A 19,306-nucleotide genomic window follows, 5' to 3' on the forward strand; every position below is an offset into this window, starting at 1 on the left:
TTTTATTCTGTATTTGTACCATAATAGATTCATGAATGAGTGAAAGATATCCAAATTACTTGAAATGGTTTTGTAATTTAATTGGGTCATTCCATGGTATTCAGTTATATTTCTACTTTTTTTCAACTACATTTGATTAATTGTCTGAATACTCCACAACATTAGGCACACATTAAACCTCCAACAAATCATATTTTCCCACCTCAGGCATCAAAGCCATTTTATTATTTCCTTTTTTTCTGACATAATGGAAGTTGTTTGAAAATGATTCTACACAATACTTGTTAATGTTATAAAATAAACATCTACCTACTGCTTATGTTTCCCTCATTTAACATTTATGACAGTTTTCTCAGTTTTATGTGATGAAGCTACAAATCGGCAAATTATGCATCTGTGGTCTCATTAATTTTGTTTAAACAAATTTAAATTCAAATTTTAACGAAAAAAAAAAAACGTTTTTGCGCTAGCCCTTAACATGTCAGGCTGTGCTCAGAAAACAATACATTGATTTTAAATTGTGCACCCATTTTAATTATCAAATAATATCACTTTCGTCTAAATCCTGTCACAACTCACCCACCACTAAGCTACTTGCACCCACATATTTTTAACACCATGTTCCATTGAAGTAAATACAGTATATAGAATTTGTAATGTAGCCTATAATTTATTGACTATTCCATATTTTTATTGCAATGTTCGTAATTGTAGTGAATAACTCTATCCCATCACAGGTTGATAGTGAAGAAATGTGACAGGGTTGTGTCACGGAGTTGTTGTTTTTTTTTTTTTTCAAAATGGCCACTGTTCCTCGTATGGTGTAGTAGAAAAGACCACATATTATGCATGAAATTAATAAATTATACATATATATATAGATATATTTGTGGATTAAAATATAATTTTGAAAAGTACTGATTTAATATCTTCATTTAATGTGACAGGGTTGAGTTGTTAAGCTTGTCGATACCCATCTTACTAAACTACACTTCAAAATATGAATACAAATTATGACATTTCTTTCCTCTGTCTGCACCACGCTGTTGAAGAAAGGTGAATGATGTCACGTTTGGTTAATAATGCCACATATGGGTGGAACCAAATTTTTTATTGGCTGAAAATGGTTGGTGTAACGTGGTTGAGTTCAGACTGTGGGACAACACTTTATAGCCTGGTTTTTATTTTATTTTTTATATCATGCATTTTTTGGTCAAATTTCTTTCTCAGCAAAGGATCACAAATGCATGTGTACATTAATGACACAAATTACAGACAGTGTGCATATTTTATTAAAAAAATAAAATAATTCTAGGTACAAATACAGTGAAGTACCTCAGGGACATGCTTGGTATAAGATAGAAAGAAGACATTCTTTTATGATAAAGATTATTTTAATACTGTAATTATTTTAATTCATTATAATGGACATATGAACATCTTGTAAAAAGCTTTCAACATTTCATTTTAGTGAACCACCGCTTTAAAAATTCTTGGGGACTGAAATATTTCAGAATCCCAGGAATAACCCAATTAATGTTAAAACCATGTTTTATGCCCAAACACAGAGCAACAAAAATACAAAAAACATAATACATCCTTTCAGTCGTGAGGTATAGAAAAGGAAATCAGTGCAGGGATATGAAAAGTAAAATTTGGAATCATTTGTGAGCAACTGTTTTTAATTACCATGATGAAGGTTTCATCTTTTTTTTTTTTTTTTTTTTTTTTATATATCTTATGCTGACTCCTGTGAGAGTCAAAAGGAATCAAAGGCTTTCATATGGATAATGCAGGCAGCTGGCCTCTGAAGATTTTGAGCTGGATTTGGCCAGCCCGTTCTCCCTCTGTTTAGGAAAGTGGAAATTCCTGAAGGCACTTCACTTCAGGTTTCTTGTGGGGATCTAAACATGCATGCTGAGACTTTGGTGAACTCCGTCTTATTTTCTGTGCTTCTGATTTTGCTCTCAGCTGTTGAAGGAAGTTTACTGCAGTCACAGAGGTGAGTTACACTCAGTTGTTTTTCTATCTGTTTTCCTCTTTTCCTTTGTGCACTTAGCAAACAAGTTTTGCTGACAGACTGGGTTTTTACACAGTGGGGAAGGTTTGAGTTATGTAGTCACGGCTACAGAAATCCAGGGTCCTATGCTTATGGGTTTATGTCTTGAACTATTTACTTTTCTTTCTTTTTTCTTTCTTTACAACTATGGAAAAGTGGCAACAATGTTTTATTTGTTTTAATTAGTGCCTCACACACACCATTTTTTACCTCAAACTTAAGTGTGTCCTTTCTTGATAAAAAAAACAAACAGACACGCTTAATAACCCTTTTTAATCACTCCACAATTACTTAACTGTAAATTACTTGACTTTGGCGATATTTGGTGGTTTAGTGATAGCAGGTGCACAATTGTTGTAATGTTATCACCTATGTACCAAAAAGCATGTTTAGTGTGTGCTCTCACTACATTGCACAAAGATGGGAATTAGAAAGTAACTTTGCTGTTGTGACTGACAAACTTGTTATGTAAGCGCAACCATACAGTACCAAGCAACTGAAAAAAAAATAGTATTTTTTATTACTGTGTAATGTGAGAAAGGCCAACTGCAGAGACGAAAAGCAGGAGTGGAATGTAAGAACACTACCAAATGAAATTTTTCACAAGGGAACTCTGGTAGAAAAATAACAAACAGTGAAATACAGTCTGCCATTTGTTTTGAGTGGGTTTGTAATGAAATTCTTGTTCTTAAATTTGATACCATTTGCTTTATAGTCTGTTTAACAGCATACACTGTTATTCAGCTACAGCAGTTCTATGCCACTGTTGTAAAGGACAAATATGTTTAATGTTTTTGTTGTTTTTAACATTGTGTTTAATTGTTGTTCTCAATTTGTACACCAACATTAATCACCTTAAAAGTGTATTATTCTGTTTCTTCCAAATTCTTCTTGGAGATGTTTTTATTGTATGGACAATGTCTTCCTCTAGACACATGTTTGCTTTTTTAAGATCCTTCTTTGTGAGATTGAGTACTTTAACAGAATCTTATCACATGATTCATGGCTCCATTTGCACTGAAGCAGAGATTTCCACATGACATTAATTATTATTACTCCCAGGATTATTCTTTGTCTCCAAATATCAGTTTACAAGATAAATAATTTGCAAGATACATAGACAGGAAATCCAGTCAAATCTGATTCTCACAAACCAAAAAAGATTTTTCAACTGAAAGAGAGATGGAGTCTGGTTGTCATTACTGGTGGAAGGGAGAATTGCAAACCACCACCCACCCACCATCTGGTATATGTTCACCTACAGGGGAAGAACAGAGGTTTAATGTGCAAGGCAAAGGTCAGAGGGGTTAGTGAACGCTTTGTATCTTGCAGGCAGTTGGATGGAAAGTGCAAGATCTCCACTGAATCATCACTGAGGCGCTGTCGGACCTCCAACGGGTTGATCTGCAGTGGGAGAGGCGAGTGTGAGTGTGGGATTTGCATATGCCAGGTCACCGAACCGGGAACATTTTATGGACCACGATGTGAATGCCGTGACTGGGTCTGTCCGACTTATGACGGGAAGACCTGTGGAGGTAAAAGATCACACAAACTCTCCAAACTCACAGTTCTCTCTCACTCCTCAGTTACTTGTGAACAGGATCCAATCCAGCAGGTTACAGGATCCTGCTTAAGTGGAGGCCTTTATTTTAGTAAAGTAAAAAAAAAATTATAGTAAGAATGTTGGAATATCAGTTAGCGGGATAGAAATGAAAATAAAAATGAAAATTCTCTCACCATTTACTTACCTCCATGGCATCCCAGATGTGTATAACTTTCTTTCTTCTGCTGAAGACAAAGTATGATTATTTAGAAAAAAATATTTCAGCTCTGTGGATGGGAGACAGATCAATATTTAAGTCCTTGGCTTTTTTACTATAAATCTCAACTTTCACTTTCAGATGGGAAAGTGAAACTTAACAGGCACCACATGTGACTTACAGATGTGAAAGTGGTGATTTATTGTGAAAAAGGTCTTAAATATGGATCTGATTCTCACACACACCTATCATTTAACTTATGAAGACATAGATTTAACTACTGGAGTCTTATGGATAACTGTTATGCTTCAAAGTTCTGGCCACCATTTACTTGCATTGTGTGTACCATCAGAGCTGATATTCTTCTAAAAATCTTCATTTGTGTTCTGCAGAAGAAAGAAAGTCATGCACATCTGGGATTGCATGAGGGTGAGGAAATAATGAGGGAATTTCCGTTTTTGGGGCTCCTTTGAATTTCACAGTGCTTCTCTTTATCCAAACACAGCCAGTTACAATAGAGCCTTTTGGAGTCCTATATTGTTGTTCTCCCTGAAAAACAATCCATGCTGGTACAGGCCAGTTTTTGCTGGCTAGGGCTGATTTGGTGCTGGTTAGACTGATGGACCAGCATAGCCATGCTGTTCACCCTCAAACAAAAAAAGTTGTCAACCAGCAATGCTTGGGATGCTGGTCCCCTGCATTTAATGCTATTGTGCTGGTATCTCCACCAGGCCTCTTAATAAGCTTCACCAGAAATATGATGCTGGTCCAGCATCATATTTCTGGTAAAGCTTATTAAGAGTCCTGTGGATCAAACCCTTGATCGACAGCTCCACAACCTGTTGATGGCATTTGTAGACTACGTAAATGCCAGCTTTAAAAAAATTCACATTTGTTAGGACACAATTTTGTTGCTTTGCCATTTTAACACTGCAAAAATGTTGCATCTAAGGCAGCAATTATACCACAAAAGTGCATAACACACACCGTTTAAGAGGCAGTTCACCCCAAACACGTTTTTACGTCCGTCTGTGCTGTTTTTTTTATTTTTATTTTGAATGTAAAAATGCTACTTTTTACAGAATCTCACGCATGAGCTTTTAAGATGCTGTCTAATTTAAAGAACCTTTAAAAAAAAGAATCACAAGATGCCTGCATTCTGTTCAATTCGTTGTTCTATTCGTCTCGCTTTTTGTTTTAAATATAATTATGAAATTCATGATTGTTGGTGCCAGACAGGCTGGTTTGAGTATTTCTGTAACTGCTGATCTCCTGGGATTTTCATGCACAACAGTCTCTATAGTGTAAAGTGAATGGTGCGAAAAACAAAAAACAACCTGTGAGCGGCAGTTCTGCATACGGAAATGCCTTGTTGATGAGAGAGGTCAGCGGAGAATGGCCAGACTGGTTCGAACTGACAGAAAGGCTATGGTAACTCAGATAATCACTTTGTACAATTGTAGTGAGCAGAAAAGCATCTCAGAATGCACAACATATCAAACCTTGAGGTGGATGGACAACAACAGCAGAAGACCACTTCAGGCACTTTATTAGGACTAAGTGTTCTTAATAAAGTGCTCAGTGAGTGTACATACTATATAGTAGGAACATGAAAATATGACATAAAAATATGAAATTATAAATGTTAAAAATATATACTCTGTCATGACATTGACATGATGCTGCACTAATGCTGCATTTAATTTATACAGAACCAAAGAAGCATCATAGCCACCTTTGACACTATGGCTTAGGTGGGTCATATTTTTGTACAGCTTTTTCGTGCTGTTGCATTTTTACACAGAATTAGGGACAGGCACAGAGCCTGCTCAGGGCAGCCTTAAAGACACATCCAGTGTAAGATATTTTAGATTCCAAATAATTCAGTCAATTTATAAAACTATTGTAAAAGCTGTAACGTTAGTTTGCTGTCCCATACACCTGAAAATAGCAATTCACCAGACAGAATTAACGCCCACCTATTTCTGTTCCACCTCCAGGTTTTGATCTGTAGACACTAGGTGTTGAGGACAACTAATGGAGATATGTGAAGCTGGAGAGACAGATTTATTTGTGGAGGCAGGTCGCAAGCCAGTGAAGAGCTCACTAGCTTTGGACCATGGCTGGTAATAGTGTTTCTCTCACGGTTACATCGTCTGAAAATGGATGCCACATGTGGACTAAAACTTTTTTCTTACTAACAAAATGACTATTTAATACACATCTCTGCCAAAATACCCGCATCTCATTTTTTATTTAATTTTTTAGAGCTGCATGGCAAATCATACAGTTTGGAGATCTTTTAGAACCATGAAAGGATTCTGATGTTGTGCCAGCCTTGTTTATTTTTTTTATTTTTTATTTTTTTACAGTAATCAATGTTAAAAAAACAGCTTCAGGTGGAATTGTGTTTTGTTTTTTTTTTAACCATAAATATAGTGAGAACAGCAGTGCTTTCAACTTGCTTTCCATTCAATTTCTTTATTTTTTTAACTATTACACAAGGATGGCAGGGTATTTTATAATTTAATTTGTCATTTCAAGGTCAGCATGATAAGTGACTCATTTAATGAGAAATTTCTATTCTTATGTAAAACACTTGTTGGTCATCACCACCTCCACTTAGCCATTGTCAAGACAGTTGCTTTTGTTCTGGCAGACATAAATTATTTTGCTTTGAAACACCTGTTTTTATTCAGTGATAAACAGATACAAATGACAACACAGCCTGACCTAGCGATAAGGCTTCAAACTGGTGAAAAACTAGTATGTAACCACAAAATGTTTTACCTGACAGCTGTGTTGCTATTTTTGTTTTAGTTCACACACATCTCGTGTTTTAGTCTACATGTCATTTACCTACAGTATGTGAATATTTCCTTTATATATGTTGTCACGGCATACTATAAGAATTCAAATGTTTATGTAAAATATTTTAATGGGATTTAAAATGTTTGTACAGCCTGGAAAAAACTGGAGCGCCATTACATGGTTTTGTTCACGTTTTATGTGGTTTTGCTTTGAATCTGTTTTTGGGAAAAGAACTCAACGTGGCAGTTCCCTCCCACTTTTTTCTCAGATTTTTTCCCTCTACCAAAACAATTTAATTGGGTTTTTAAAGAGCCACGTGAAAGATTTGGCACAGCTCTGCCTTGTCATTTTTCCTCTGTAACTCTTTTCCATCTGTAGAAATTCGTTTTTTTTATTTTTATTTTTTTATACTTAGGTTGACCTTCATTTGGTCCTGTGGTGTGATGCATTGGGCTTTTCTATCAAACACATGCTGAGTGCTGAATAAAACTAGGTACATCTAAAGTGTCAACTGAAATGAGGTGTTTGTGAAAGCAAGAGCAGTCTTACATTAGATTTCTGATCATTTATTTTTAAATACATTTGTTTTATGGATTGTCTTAATTTGTAAAACCTTTGAGTTATTTTGGTTTTTAAGATGGGGTTGAGTGAGTATGTCAGATGAGTGATATTTCATGTTTTCAGGTCCCAGTGGAATTCTGTCACTCCGGAATCTTTTTGTTGTTCCCTTGACCACTCAGGGAAATGGAATTCAGGAAGTTTATAACATGTGGCTGCTATACTACAGGTCTGATTCCAGGAAGTCTTTGCTAAGAAGAGAGTACTTTAAAGGGGTCATGACATAAGGAATCAAATATGAATGTGAAAGTGGAGATTTATAGTAAAAAAAAAAAAAAAGGACTTAAGTATTGATCTGTTTCTGACCCACACCTATCATATTACCTCTGAAGACTTGGATATCACCACTGGAGTCGTATGGATTACTTTTATGCTGCCTTTATGTGATTTTTTTGGTCACCATTTACTTGCAGAGGTGGAAAGTAAAGAATTACAACTACTCTCGTTACAGTACCTGAGTTAACCTTTTTAAGTATAAATAAATAATTGTACTTTTACTTGAGTTGATTAAAAATTAAGTATTCAACTTAGCTATGGTTATTTTTCACCACAATTACAAAGTAAAAAAAAAAAAAAACTTTTTGTATAATAAAAAAATATAACTTTCTTCTTCCCAAAAATTCAGAAATAAGCGCTAAATCTGTTTATATACTAAAACGCGCTGTGCACCACGGAAGATCGCGGGGCCCAGCATCATGAGCACAGCAGCTTGCATAAACTGCCGCCAGTATCCTCTCTTCTCTAGCATTTTCAAGACTTTCTGCCACTATACAAGAACTGTAATACTGAGATTTTCTGCATATTTCATTTTATTCTGAAAAGGAGCCGATCATTCAGGTATGAGGGAACCATCTGAACATGTTAAACCACTGATTAAACTTCTTGTTTTTAAGGTAGGCAAAGTTTTAAATGTGTTAAACATTAGCACAATGTAGTTTGACATATATGTGGGGATATCTTGTTTACTTGCTACTATATGTCTAAAAAAAACTTTTAAATACCTTAGAAAGATACAATGCCAATAGTGGCAGAAATTAATGGGGACTCGGGGCAAAAATTTACAAATATATCCCCAAAATTCAAAATATGGAGGCAAAAAATGCCCACGCAACGAGTTCCCATGTTTTATTAATAATATGTGATATAGTTACAATTACATACATTGCGATCTTCTTTTGACTTTTCACTGAACATAATTTATTTTCCCGCCGTCCGTTTCTCGCACCATCGCACACACAGAATTCCTATTTCAGGTTTATTCTCATTCATGAATGTCCAAGTATTTTGGCTATTAAGTTAACATACTGTACAAAACTAATATAATGCAATATCATAGAGGAGGAAATTTATCCTCTATGATATTGCAGCAATTATCCAGATATGGAATGAGATTATTAAGCAAACTGTTATCAACTCCTACATGCCAACTGAATAAAATAAGGCAAAAATAAACATTTCACACAGTATTTAGTGAGAGATATGGTTGATTCAAACACTAAAAGTGGTTGTTCTGTATCTGTATTATTGTATTACAGTTGTAATAATCACCCAAAACACAGAGTCTGGGGCAAAACGAAACCCGAGTGCCCAACAGGTCACACTCAAAACTCTGAACCTTCAACCAAAATTCCTGGATCTCAACACACCACCAAAAAACATGGACCATGTCTCCATCCTCCAGTTGGCATTGCCAGCAGGTGGGTGTGTCTTTAAGACCAAGCCTATACAATGTAAAATCTTGAATTGCTTGAGGTGCACCCTTGCATCTCTAGATGCAGACTTGATGTTTTTTAGAATCCTAGCCCACACTCCCTCCTCCAATACCAAGTTTAAATCTTTCTCCCATAATCTCTTGATAGAAGTTAAAGCTCCATCCCCCAGACTCTGAATTAGCAGGGAGTAATACACTGATGCCTCATGACCTTTTCCAAAAGCAGTAATCACCATTCCCAGAGTATCATGCCGCTTTAGGGGGGTGTATGCTACTCCCAAAAATAGTACAGAGCAGGTGACGCAGCTGTAAATATCTTTAAAAATGAGATCTGGGAATGTTGAACCAAATTTTCAAAAGATCTCAACACTGCACTTTCATATAGGTCACCGAGTGTAGTAACCCCCCTCACAATCCACTCTAACCAGCAGAAAGGGGACTTATTATTACATAATTTTGGGTTCTGCCATATGCTCGAGGCAACAAAAAATGTCCGAATTAAACACTCTGGACACTTTTGTCCATATCGAGTGCAAATGCGAGATAATGGGGTGTAACTTAACTTCTCTGATTAGTTTGATAGAAAGGCTTTGCAATGGCGAAATATGGGTAAGAACTACCTGTTCAATACAAAACCAGGGTGGGGCTCTCTCAGGTGGAAGCAACCAGTGAGCCAAATGTCTGAGACCAAATGCATAATAATAAAACCAAATCTTGGGTAGGCCTAGCCCACCTTTGTCAATCGGCCTATGTAACTTATTGAAATGTAATCTGGGATGCTTACCATTCCTAATGAAGGACTTCGCTATGCTATCAAATTGCTTGAAATAAGGGGGACATCAACAGGGAGAGATTGTAGCAGGTAGTTAAAATTTGGAAAACAATTCATTTTAATAACCTTAACCTTCCCAATCATAGATAAATGTAATGAAGCCCACCTGCCCACATCGCTCAAAAATCTTTTTATTATGGGGTCAAAATTAACTCCAACTAAATCAGACAAATTTGCTGGCAATAAAATGCCCAGATACTTAATGCCCTGTTTGGGCCACTGGAAGGCCCGACTGAAAAGCCATTACTGGGCGTACATACAGTACGCTGTCATTGCCAAAGCTTTGGATTTAGACCAACTGACTCTGTATCCTGAGAACTTAGAAAAGGAATTAATAATTCTGTGGAGGCAAGACATAGATCTTACGGGGTCGGAGATGAATAATAAAATATCATCAGTGTAAAGCAAAAGCTTATGTGCCATACCTCCCACCACCACCCCTGAAAAATCATCTTCCTTTCTTATCATTGCTGCTAATGGTTCCAGGGCAAGACAGAACAATAATGGGGAAAGAGGGCAACCCTGCCGGGTGCCCCTATCCAGAGTAAAATAATCTGAATTAATCAATTTGTTTGTACCGCCGCTACCGGGTGTCTATAAAGTAACTTAATTCATCCAATAAAAGTATTCCTGAACCTGTATATTTCCAAAATTTTAAAAAGATAATCCCATTCTACCATATCAAGCGCCTTTTCAGAGTCTGATCATTCGCCACTGACCACATGATATTGATGAAACGCCTGATGTTATCAGAAGAGCTGCGACCCTGAATATACCCCACCTGATCTATCTGTATAAGATATGTCATAAATTTACTTAATCGGTTAGCCAGAATATTTTAATGTCTAGTGGATCAGGGAAATTGGACGGTAACTCTTACACTCGCTTGGATCTTTGTCATTTTTAAGAATCAGACTGATTTGGGCTTGTGTCATGGTTGGCAGAAGCTTTCCATTCTTTTTTTTTTTCTTTTTTGTAATTAAAATGTTTTAGTGATTCAAAGAAAAAACACAACAGAGAAAAACACAACATATACACACCGAATCAACATTTAACTTTTAACCCTCATTAACATCCCTCCCCAAACACCAACCCCACCCTACCCCAAAGAACACCCCTGTGGTCACATAAAATAATACACACACACACACACACACAAACAATAAAATAAAAAATAAATAAATAAAAAATAAAATATATAATAAACATGCATAATTAAACTAAGCATCTCCCTCCTCATCCCTTCCCCTAGAGTCCTCCAAAACTCCCAATTACTTACCCCACTTCCTGAAAAATAAGTCCTCCAGCCCCAGCCTTCCATCTATCATCTTCTCATAAGCCGCCACCCTCCCCATCTCCGCACACCACTCCGGAAATGGTGGCGCTCCGTCTGACTTCCATCCCCTTCAAATAATTTGTCTGCCAATCATCACGCCAGTCAGAACCCAATTTTTTATATATTTGTCCCCCGAATTTGAAGCTTTCCATTCTTTAATGATTCTGTATAAACTTCTAGCAAAGTGGAGCCAGTTTTGTCTGTAGGCAAGGCCTTAATTACCTCGTCAAGCTCCTCCAAGGTTATCTCAGAATCAAGATAATTTTTTTTTGCTCAGTCGTCAGTTTAGGGAGTTCTAATGGTTCCACAAAATTTCCAGTATCTTCATCAGTAGACGAAGACGTGAAACTATAAAGATCAAGATATAATTCTTTAAAAGCATTATTAATATCAATGGCTGAGGTATATATTTCACCAACAACAGATTTCACTGAGGGAATGGTAAAAAAAGACTCTCTCTGCTTTATATATCTAGCCAAAAGCTTCCCTGCTTTGTCCCCCGACTCAAAATATGACTGTCTTGCCCTGAATAGCCAAAACTACACCTTCCGCAACAAAATAGTATTATATCTGTATTTCAATTGGGTCAATTCTCTGAGGCCATCAGACAACATTCGGCACTTCAGCTCTGCCTCGTCACTTTTAATATTCCCTTCCAACTCCACGAGTTCTCGTGCTTTGGTTTTTTTGATGAATGATGCATACTGTATGATCCGACCCCTAAGAACCGCCTTAAGTTCCTCCCAAGCCACGCCCACAGAGGACACCGAGGACCAGTTGATCTCCATTGATCCATAAACATTGATTTCAGCCTTTAACATTTGTTGGAATTCAGGATTTTTCAAAAGGGATACAATAAAGCACCAACTATATAATTTATATGTGGCAAAACCTCTAAACTCACCGGGACATGATCTGAGACTAAGATGTTTCCAATTGAGCAATCCACAACAAATGAAATGAGGGACTTAGATATATAAAAAAAATCAATTCTAGACTAAATCTTATGGACTGATGATAAAAATGTATAGTCCCGACCAGATGGGTTCAAAAGTCTCCAAATATCTGTAAGACCAAGATTTTTACACATCCTGTGAAGTGTCAATGTTGCTCTAGGGGGCTTACACACATTTGCTTCACTATGATCAAGGACTGAGTCCATCAAAAGATTAAAGTCTCCTTCCAATATTATATCATGAGGGGTGCCAGTGGCTTGCAACATCCCTTCAAGATCTATAAAAAAGCCCTGATCATCAGCATTAGGTGCGTAAATATTATCCAAAATCAACCTTTGCCCCTGAATTTTGGCTAAAATAATAATGACTCTTCTTAGTTTATCTTTAATCTGTTTGAGACATTTGAATTGTAGATGTTTACTTATCAATGTAATGTCTCCCTGTTACGAGCGCACCGGGCTCTCCCTCACCGTCAGTCACCCGCTCTCACTCACCCAAGTTTTAAACACGTGCACCTGCAGCTTATTATCACCTCGTTAAAACTTGCACTTAAACCTCACTCTCACACTCTGTCAGCGTCTAGCCTTGTTGTGAGGTACCTCGGACTTCCTCCTTGCTCAGCCACAGTAAAAACTGCTTCTCTGTGTAAATGAATTTTCTACGATCGGTTCTGGAAATTACTAGAGGAGTTATTCTGCAAATTTGGTGCTAACGCTTTATCTACTTACCCGGATAAGTGACTTCTGTGATATTCAAGTTTACCGCATATCTACTGACCTGTTTGAAACTTACCTGTTCAACCACCAGCTTCTCTGAATGCTCAGGAAACGTGACTTTGAGAACGCTGAGAATACTGTGTGTTTGGATATACTTACCTGCTCCACTGTTTATGCACGTGACTCATCTGTGATCCTGTTTGATGTTGAAGTTACCTGTTTGGGCACACATTGTTATACTTACCTGCTCCAATATCTATGCACGTGACTTACCTGTGATCCTGTTTGATGTTGAAGTTACCTGTTTGGGCACCTGTTGTTTTAATAATCTACTCTTGTAGATTTGTGCCTTCTGCCTTGGTTCCCTGTCTGATCCTAGACTGTCTCCAAAGACTCTGTACTATACCTGAACACTTACCGTGCCTGCTTACCTGCTTTTTCAGCATCCTGTCCAATAAACTCCCACACCTGGGTTCATCTCAAGCTTCTGAGTCTGCATATCATTACACTCCCCTGCTCTTAGTTGAGCCAGCACTAAAGAAAGCATGTCCACCCCATATCTTCCCAAACTGTTCATCTTCCTACGGGGAAAGATGCGTTTCTTGAAGAAATAACCTTCCTTCTTTTTATGGGGTGCCCCTATCCATTCACATTCCAAGTGGAGAGAGACAATCTGCTAATATTAACATTTGACAATTTGACACATGAGAAAAAATAGATTGTGTGTCAAAAATAAAATTATAAAGACCACATTCCAACATTGGTGCAACAGTCAACCCCCGAACATCCCCCAGAACAAAACAAACAAAATACAGAAAAAAGAAAAACATGTGCATTAACACCACGCACGACGGCGCCAACTGGCATCCACCTAAACTCAAACAGTCCATGTACGCCTACGAGAGTCCCTGTGACAACTTTGCCGTCGGATTGCTCAAGTCTGGTGATTCTCTACAAATTTTGTGAGACAGAATAACACAACAGAAAATAATCTATAAAACAAACTCCAGCCAATTGGCTGAATCTGCACAAAGAACGTGCAGATTCATCCACAAACTGTCCCGAAGTAGAGTTATTCCTCAAAACATACTCGCTAGGTGCAACCAACACAAAAAGAAACACAAAAGGTGCTCAGTTTCCTCGGACAGGCAAGTGAATGTTCAGTGAGTCAGGCCCACTCGGCTGCATCGAGAGCATCACACAATGACTTGCTCATTCCATTGACTTTATAAAGAACATCGCTTGCTGTGGGCTTGTAAATATTTTGCGGCTATCCTTAGTATCTATTCTCAATTTGGCCAGGAACATCAGTGCAAAAGCGACCTTCCACTAATGTAAGCGTTTCTTGCATTCCTTGAATCGATCACATTTCTCTCTTGTCGAATTCGCAAAGTCTGGGAACAAGAAAATGTTGTGGTTCTTCCAAGAAAGCCTTCCTTTACTCCTCGCCTCGCATAACACAAGATCTTTATCAGATGATCTCAGAAATTTGGCCAGAATTGATTGGGGCCTGTCTCCCTCAGTGGATCTCTGAGCCAGAACTTTGTGAGCTCGCTCGATTTGCAGCTTATGGCCTGTTATATCGAGCAGACTCGGGAAGAGCTCATCTTGGAATTTCACCATATCTCGGCCTTCTTCATCCTCAGGAATTCCAACAATTCGGACGTTGTTTCGCCGGTTACAATTCTCAAGTTCTTCCAACTTTTCCCAAACGTGTTCCAAGCCCGTCTTGGTCGCTAACGGGTTAGCAGCTATTTCCCTCTCCGATGACTCCAGATAATCGATTTGTTTCTCAACATCCACAACACTTGTAACCAACTCAGTGAATTTTGTCTCCATGGCAGTGATCGATCGACATATTACAGCAAGTTCCTCCAAGTCAGCAACGACTTTCGTCAGCATTACCGACATGTTCGACAGTTGACGCTGAATCCCTTTCACTTCACTGGCCAAATTGAGTCCCGGGCTTGCAGCCTGCTGCTCAGGGGCTTGAGCACATAAGTGTCTTTTAATGTCTCCAGAGCCTGAGAATTTTGAATTCTTTGACATATTGTATTCATAGAACAATTATGGAACAGGGTGTATCGAATCTCATCGGTTTATGACACAAAAAGTATTAAAACTAGCAAAGTGCGCAGAGCTCGCCGTTCACACGTCCAAACCTCGCATGGTGCCCCCAAATGTTGTATTCTTAAAATGTTCTCTTTGTCCAAGAATCCTCTTGCAGCAATGCAGGTCTTTGGCATTTAGAAGTTGCTAGTTTAAGACCTGTGAGGAGTCTGTTTCTCAAACTAGAGACTTTGATTTACTTGTCTTTTTGATGCGCATCTTGCCATCCACTTCCCTCTCTATCCTGGTTAGATATGCTTTTTTCAAAACAGTAATGCATGGAATAGCATTCATCTCTCTAAATCAATAGACTTTAGGAGAAAATAAAATTTCAGGATAAATGTGTTTCTTTTTGCCTATTTTTAAAACCAAAATTTGACTTGCAAGTGTAAATCAACTTGTAAAAACTCAATACCTCAGCAAATGGGGAAAAAAACCCACTGTATTGTGATTTCTGCATGGTAGCGCAACCATTTTCAATTGTTCTAATAGTAAGAAAAACATTTTGAGTACCAAATTAGTACTTTAGAATGCTTTTGTAAGGAATAGGTGACACAGTATTTGTTTGGCATCATGGGTAAGGAAATAAAAATGGAATAAATACCACTTAAAACAATTATTTCAAACTGTAATAGTAATTTGGCAGTATTTTGATCAATTTAATGCATCCTTGGTGAAAGGAAGCAAACGTTTCTTTCAAGAACAAAAATGTCTTTGTGTTCTAAAAAAATGGAAGCGTATTGTCACGGAGAATCTCATGGAGGCAGAGATATGGACTCAACATCGGGGTTTTACTGAACAGGTGAATGAAACAGTGATGTAAACAAAAGGTGAGTAAATCCAGTTTGAGCAGTGTTGCAAACAGCAGGTAAGTAATTTCCAGACAGGGAAATAACACAATGTACAGATGAATAGATAACTCACAACAGTCTTTTGATACTTGCAGGTAACTTTGAAGAAACAGGAAAGTGACAACGCTGGAGGATAACCAGAGGAGGAACCAACACACAAACTCAGACGAAGATAACAACAAGGAGGTAATATCCACAGAATATAACATCAGGTAAGTATCAACAGGTAAGTTTGTCAGTACTAGGAAGGTCCGTAGTCTCTGAGAAAATATCGTTGAGAACAGACAAAGGGTGTATGTGAAAGCTGGGTATAAATGCCGTCCTTGATTATCCACTAATGATGTGCAGGTGTGTGTGATCAAAACTCAGGGGAGAGTGAGCGATGTGTCGGCAGTGAGGGAGAAAGAGAGGGAGAGCCCGGTGGATCCGTGACAGTACCCCCGCCCCCTCTTCAGGGACCGCTCCTGAGGGCCGGAGTCTCCGACGCCAGGGCCGACCTTGTCAACACGGAGCTGGGTGAGTAGGATTTTGAAAGGTGGTAAGTAAGGTCGGATCCAGGATGTCATCTCGAGCAACCCAGGACCTCTCCTCAGGACCATAACCTTCCCAGTCTACCAGGTACTCAAGATGTCCTCTCTGATGTCGGAAGTCTAGGATGGCTCAAACCTTGTACACCGACCCATCCTCCAGGAACAAAGGCTGAGGGGGTTCCTCGGTCACACCGGGCTCTGAGGAAGGAGGAGACAGAGAAGGATAGTAAGGTTTGAGGAGAGAAACATGGAAAGTGGGATTGATTCTGTAATGTGAGGGTAGTTGTAACTGGTATGTGAGTGCATTTACTTGATGTTGTATAGTGAATGGACCAATGTATCTGGGACTCAACTTTTGACAAGTCAGCCGGAGCCAGATGTCTCGAGTGGAGAGCCAGACCTTCTGCCCAGGATGGTAAGTAGGAGTCTCTGATCTTCTAGCGTCGGCCTGGCTCTTTTGCCACCGAACTGCTCATTGAAGATGGACATGAGCTGAGTCCCAGACCCTCTCACTTTCCTCGTACCAGTGGCTCACAGCTGGAACATCCGAAGGCTCTCCAGACCAGGGAAACAAGGGGGCTGAAAGCCAAGCACGCACTGGAACGGTGTGAGTCCGGTGGCTGGTTGACGGAGAGAGTTCTGTGCATACATGGCCCATGGTAGGAAACGGTTCCAGCTGTCCTGGTGGTTATGGTAGTGGGTCCGCAGAAAGTGACCAATCTCGTGAATCTTCCACTCCATCTGCCCGTTGGATAGCAGATGATATCCAGAGGTTAAACTCACTGATACACCCAGCAGGGAGAAGAAGGACCTCCATACCCGTGAGATAAACTATGGGCTGCGGTCAGGCACTATGTCTTCTGGGAGGCCATAATTCCAGAAGACAGGATGGAATAAGGCTTCCACGGTCTCCAGCGCTGTAGGGAGGCCCTTTATCGGAACCAGATGACACGCCTTGGAGAATCTGTCAACAGCAACTAATACACAGGTGAAGGAATCCGATGTAGGTAAGTCAGTTATAAAATCCACCCCAGTTGTGACCAGGGGTGCTGAGGAACATTCAGAGGAAGGAGCTTACCAGATGGAAGATGATGAGGAGATTTGGAGATGGCACATTCTGGACAGCCTTGGATATATCACTGGACTTCCTGGGACATACGGGGCCACCAGTATCAATTTTGGAGAAGCGAGAGGGTTTGATGGTAACCAGGATGACCAGAGCCCAGGGAGGAGTGGACGAAAGTGATGAGGGAAGTCTGAAGGCATGTGGGGATGTATTTGCGTCCCCCGTGACACCCCGGCAGAGCAGGTTCTTTTCTGGCGGCCTCCTCTATTTGATCGTCCAGGGCCCACTGGATGGTACTGCTATCAATGCTGGTGGTAGAATGGATTCATGTGTACCATTAAGAGGTTCCACAGCATGAAGTCAGGATAGAGCATCCGCTTTGGTGTTCTTGGACCCTGGACAATAAGAAACAGAGAAGTTAAACCGTGTAAAAAACAAGGCCCACCAGGCTGGCGGGGTTCAACTGTTTTGCTTCTCTAAGGTATTCAAAGTTGCGATGATCTGTGATGACCAGAAATCGATGACGTGATCCCTTCAGCCAGTGGCGCCACTCCTCCAGCACCAGCTTGATGACAAGTAGCTCCCGGTTGCCTATGTCATAATTCTGCTCCGCCGGAGTGAGTTTCCGCAAGAAAAAGGCACATGGGTGAAGCTTGGGTGGATTCCCCTGCCACTGAGATAATACTGCTCCAATGCCTAAGGTGGAGGCATCTACTTCCACAACGAAAGTTCATTCTGGGTCAGTCATGAATGCTTCTTTTAGGTGTTGGAAGGTCTTCAAGGCAGGCTGGTTCCAGGACAGGGACTTGGGCTTAGACTTGAGAAGAGAGGTTAGTGGAGCAGACATAAAACTGTAATTGCGTATGCAGCGAAGATAGAGGTTTGCAGAACCTAGAAATCTCTGAAGTTCTTTAATTGTGGTGGGTTTGGGCCAGGAATGAACTGCACCAACCTTCCCCTGGTCCATTTCCACCCCTCTGGGACTGATGATGTGTCAGAGGAACTGAATAGATGGTTGATGAAATTCACATTTTTCCAGTTTCAGGTACAGTTGTTGTTCTCTAAGCTTCTCCAGTATGAGCGCCACATGCTGGCGATGGTCGTTCTCGTTCCACGAGTAGATGAGGATATCGTCGATGTAGACAGTAATGAATCGTTGGAGATACTCCCGGAACACCTTGTTCATAAAGTTCTGGAACATGGAGGGGGCATTTGCCAGGCCATAGGGCATGACCCGGTATTCATAGTGGCCTGTTGGGGTCACGAAGGTGGTCTTCCACTCATCCCCCCTCCGGATATGAAAGAGGTTATAGGCGCTACACAAGTCATGCTTAGAGAACACAGTGGCTCCTCTTAGGAGTTCTACAGCTGCCGGGACCAGGGGAAGGGGATACCGGAACTTGACAGTAACTTTGTTCAGTGCACGGTAATCAATGCAGGGCCGTAAGCCTCTGTCCTTCTTGGCCACAAAGAAAAAGCTGGAAGTGGCAGAGGAAGTAGAAGGGCAGATGTAACCTTGCTTCAGAGCCTCATCGATGTAATCCTCCATGGCGTTCTGCTCGGGAAGTGAATGAGGATAAATCCATCCCCTGGGCAATGGTGCTCCTGGCATAAGATCGATGGCACAGTCCCATGGTTGATGAGGAGGTAAACTAGCTGCTCTTTGTGGGCTGAAGACACCTTTGAATGCATTATTTTCCTGGGGCACGTCTACTTGAAGCTCACTTGCAGGACTCTCTACTGAAGTAGCACACACAGAAACAGCATCACTGGAACATTTAGGATGGGGAAGTTGTAAACATCCATGAAAACACTCCTTACCCCAAGCCATCACTTCTCCTGTAGTCCATGAGAGCTGCGGTGAGTGTAGTTGTAGCCAAGGACACCCCAGGATGATATTAGCTGTAGAGCCCTCCAGAATCCTAAATAAAATTCCTCTTCCAAGAGGTCT

At 39.7% G+C, this 19,306-nt stretch overlaps 1 protein-coding gene across 1 annotated transcript in view; it reads left to right on the forward strand.

The window, feature by feature from the left end:
- Nucleotides 1-1,780: 1,780 nt before the first annotated feature.
- Nucleotides 1,781-19,306, forward strand: part of LOC127447169 (integrin beta-like protein 1) — an 80,790-nt gene continuing 63,264 nt past the window's right edge. Inside the window, exons 1-2 of the mRNA XM_051708797.1 lie at nt 1,781-2,002; nt 3,392-3,594. Of these exons, the coding sequence (XP_051564757.1) occupies nt 1,911-2,002; nt 3,392-3,594 (295 nt within the window). The 5' untranslated portion in view covers nt 1,781-1,910. The remainder of the gene's footprint in view (nt 2,003-3,391; nt 3,595-19,306) is intronic.

Source organism: Myxocyprinus asiaticus, chromosome 10 (genome assembly GCF_019703515.2).
Source record: "Myxocyprinus asiaticus isolate MX2 ecotype Aquarium Trade chromosome 10, UBuf_Myxa_2, whole genome shotgun sequence".
Classification (NCBI taxonomy): Eukaryota; Metazoa; Chordata; class Actinopteri; order Cypriniformes; family Catostomidae; genus Myxocyprinus; species Myxocyprinus asiaticus.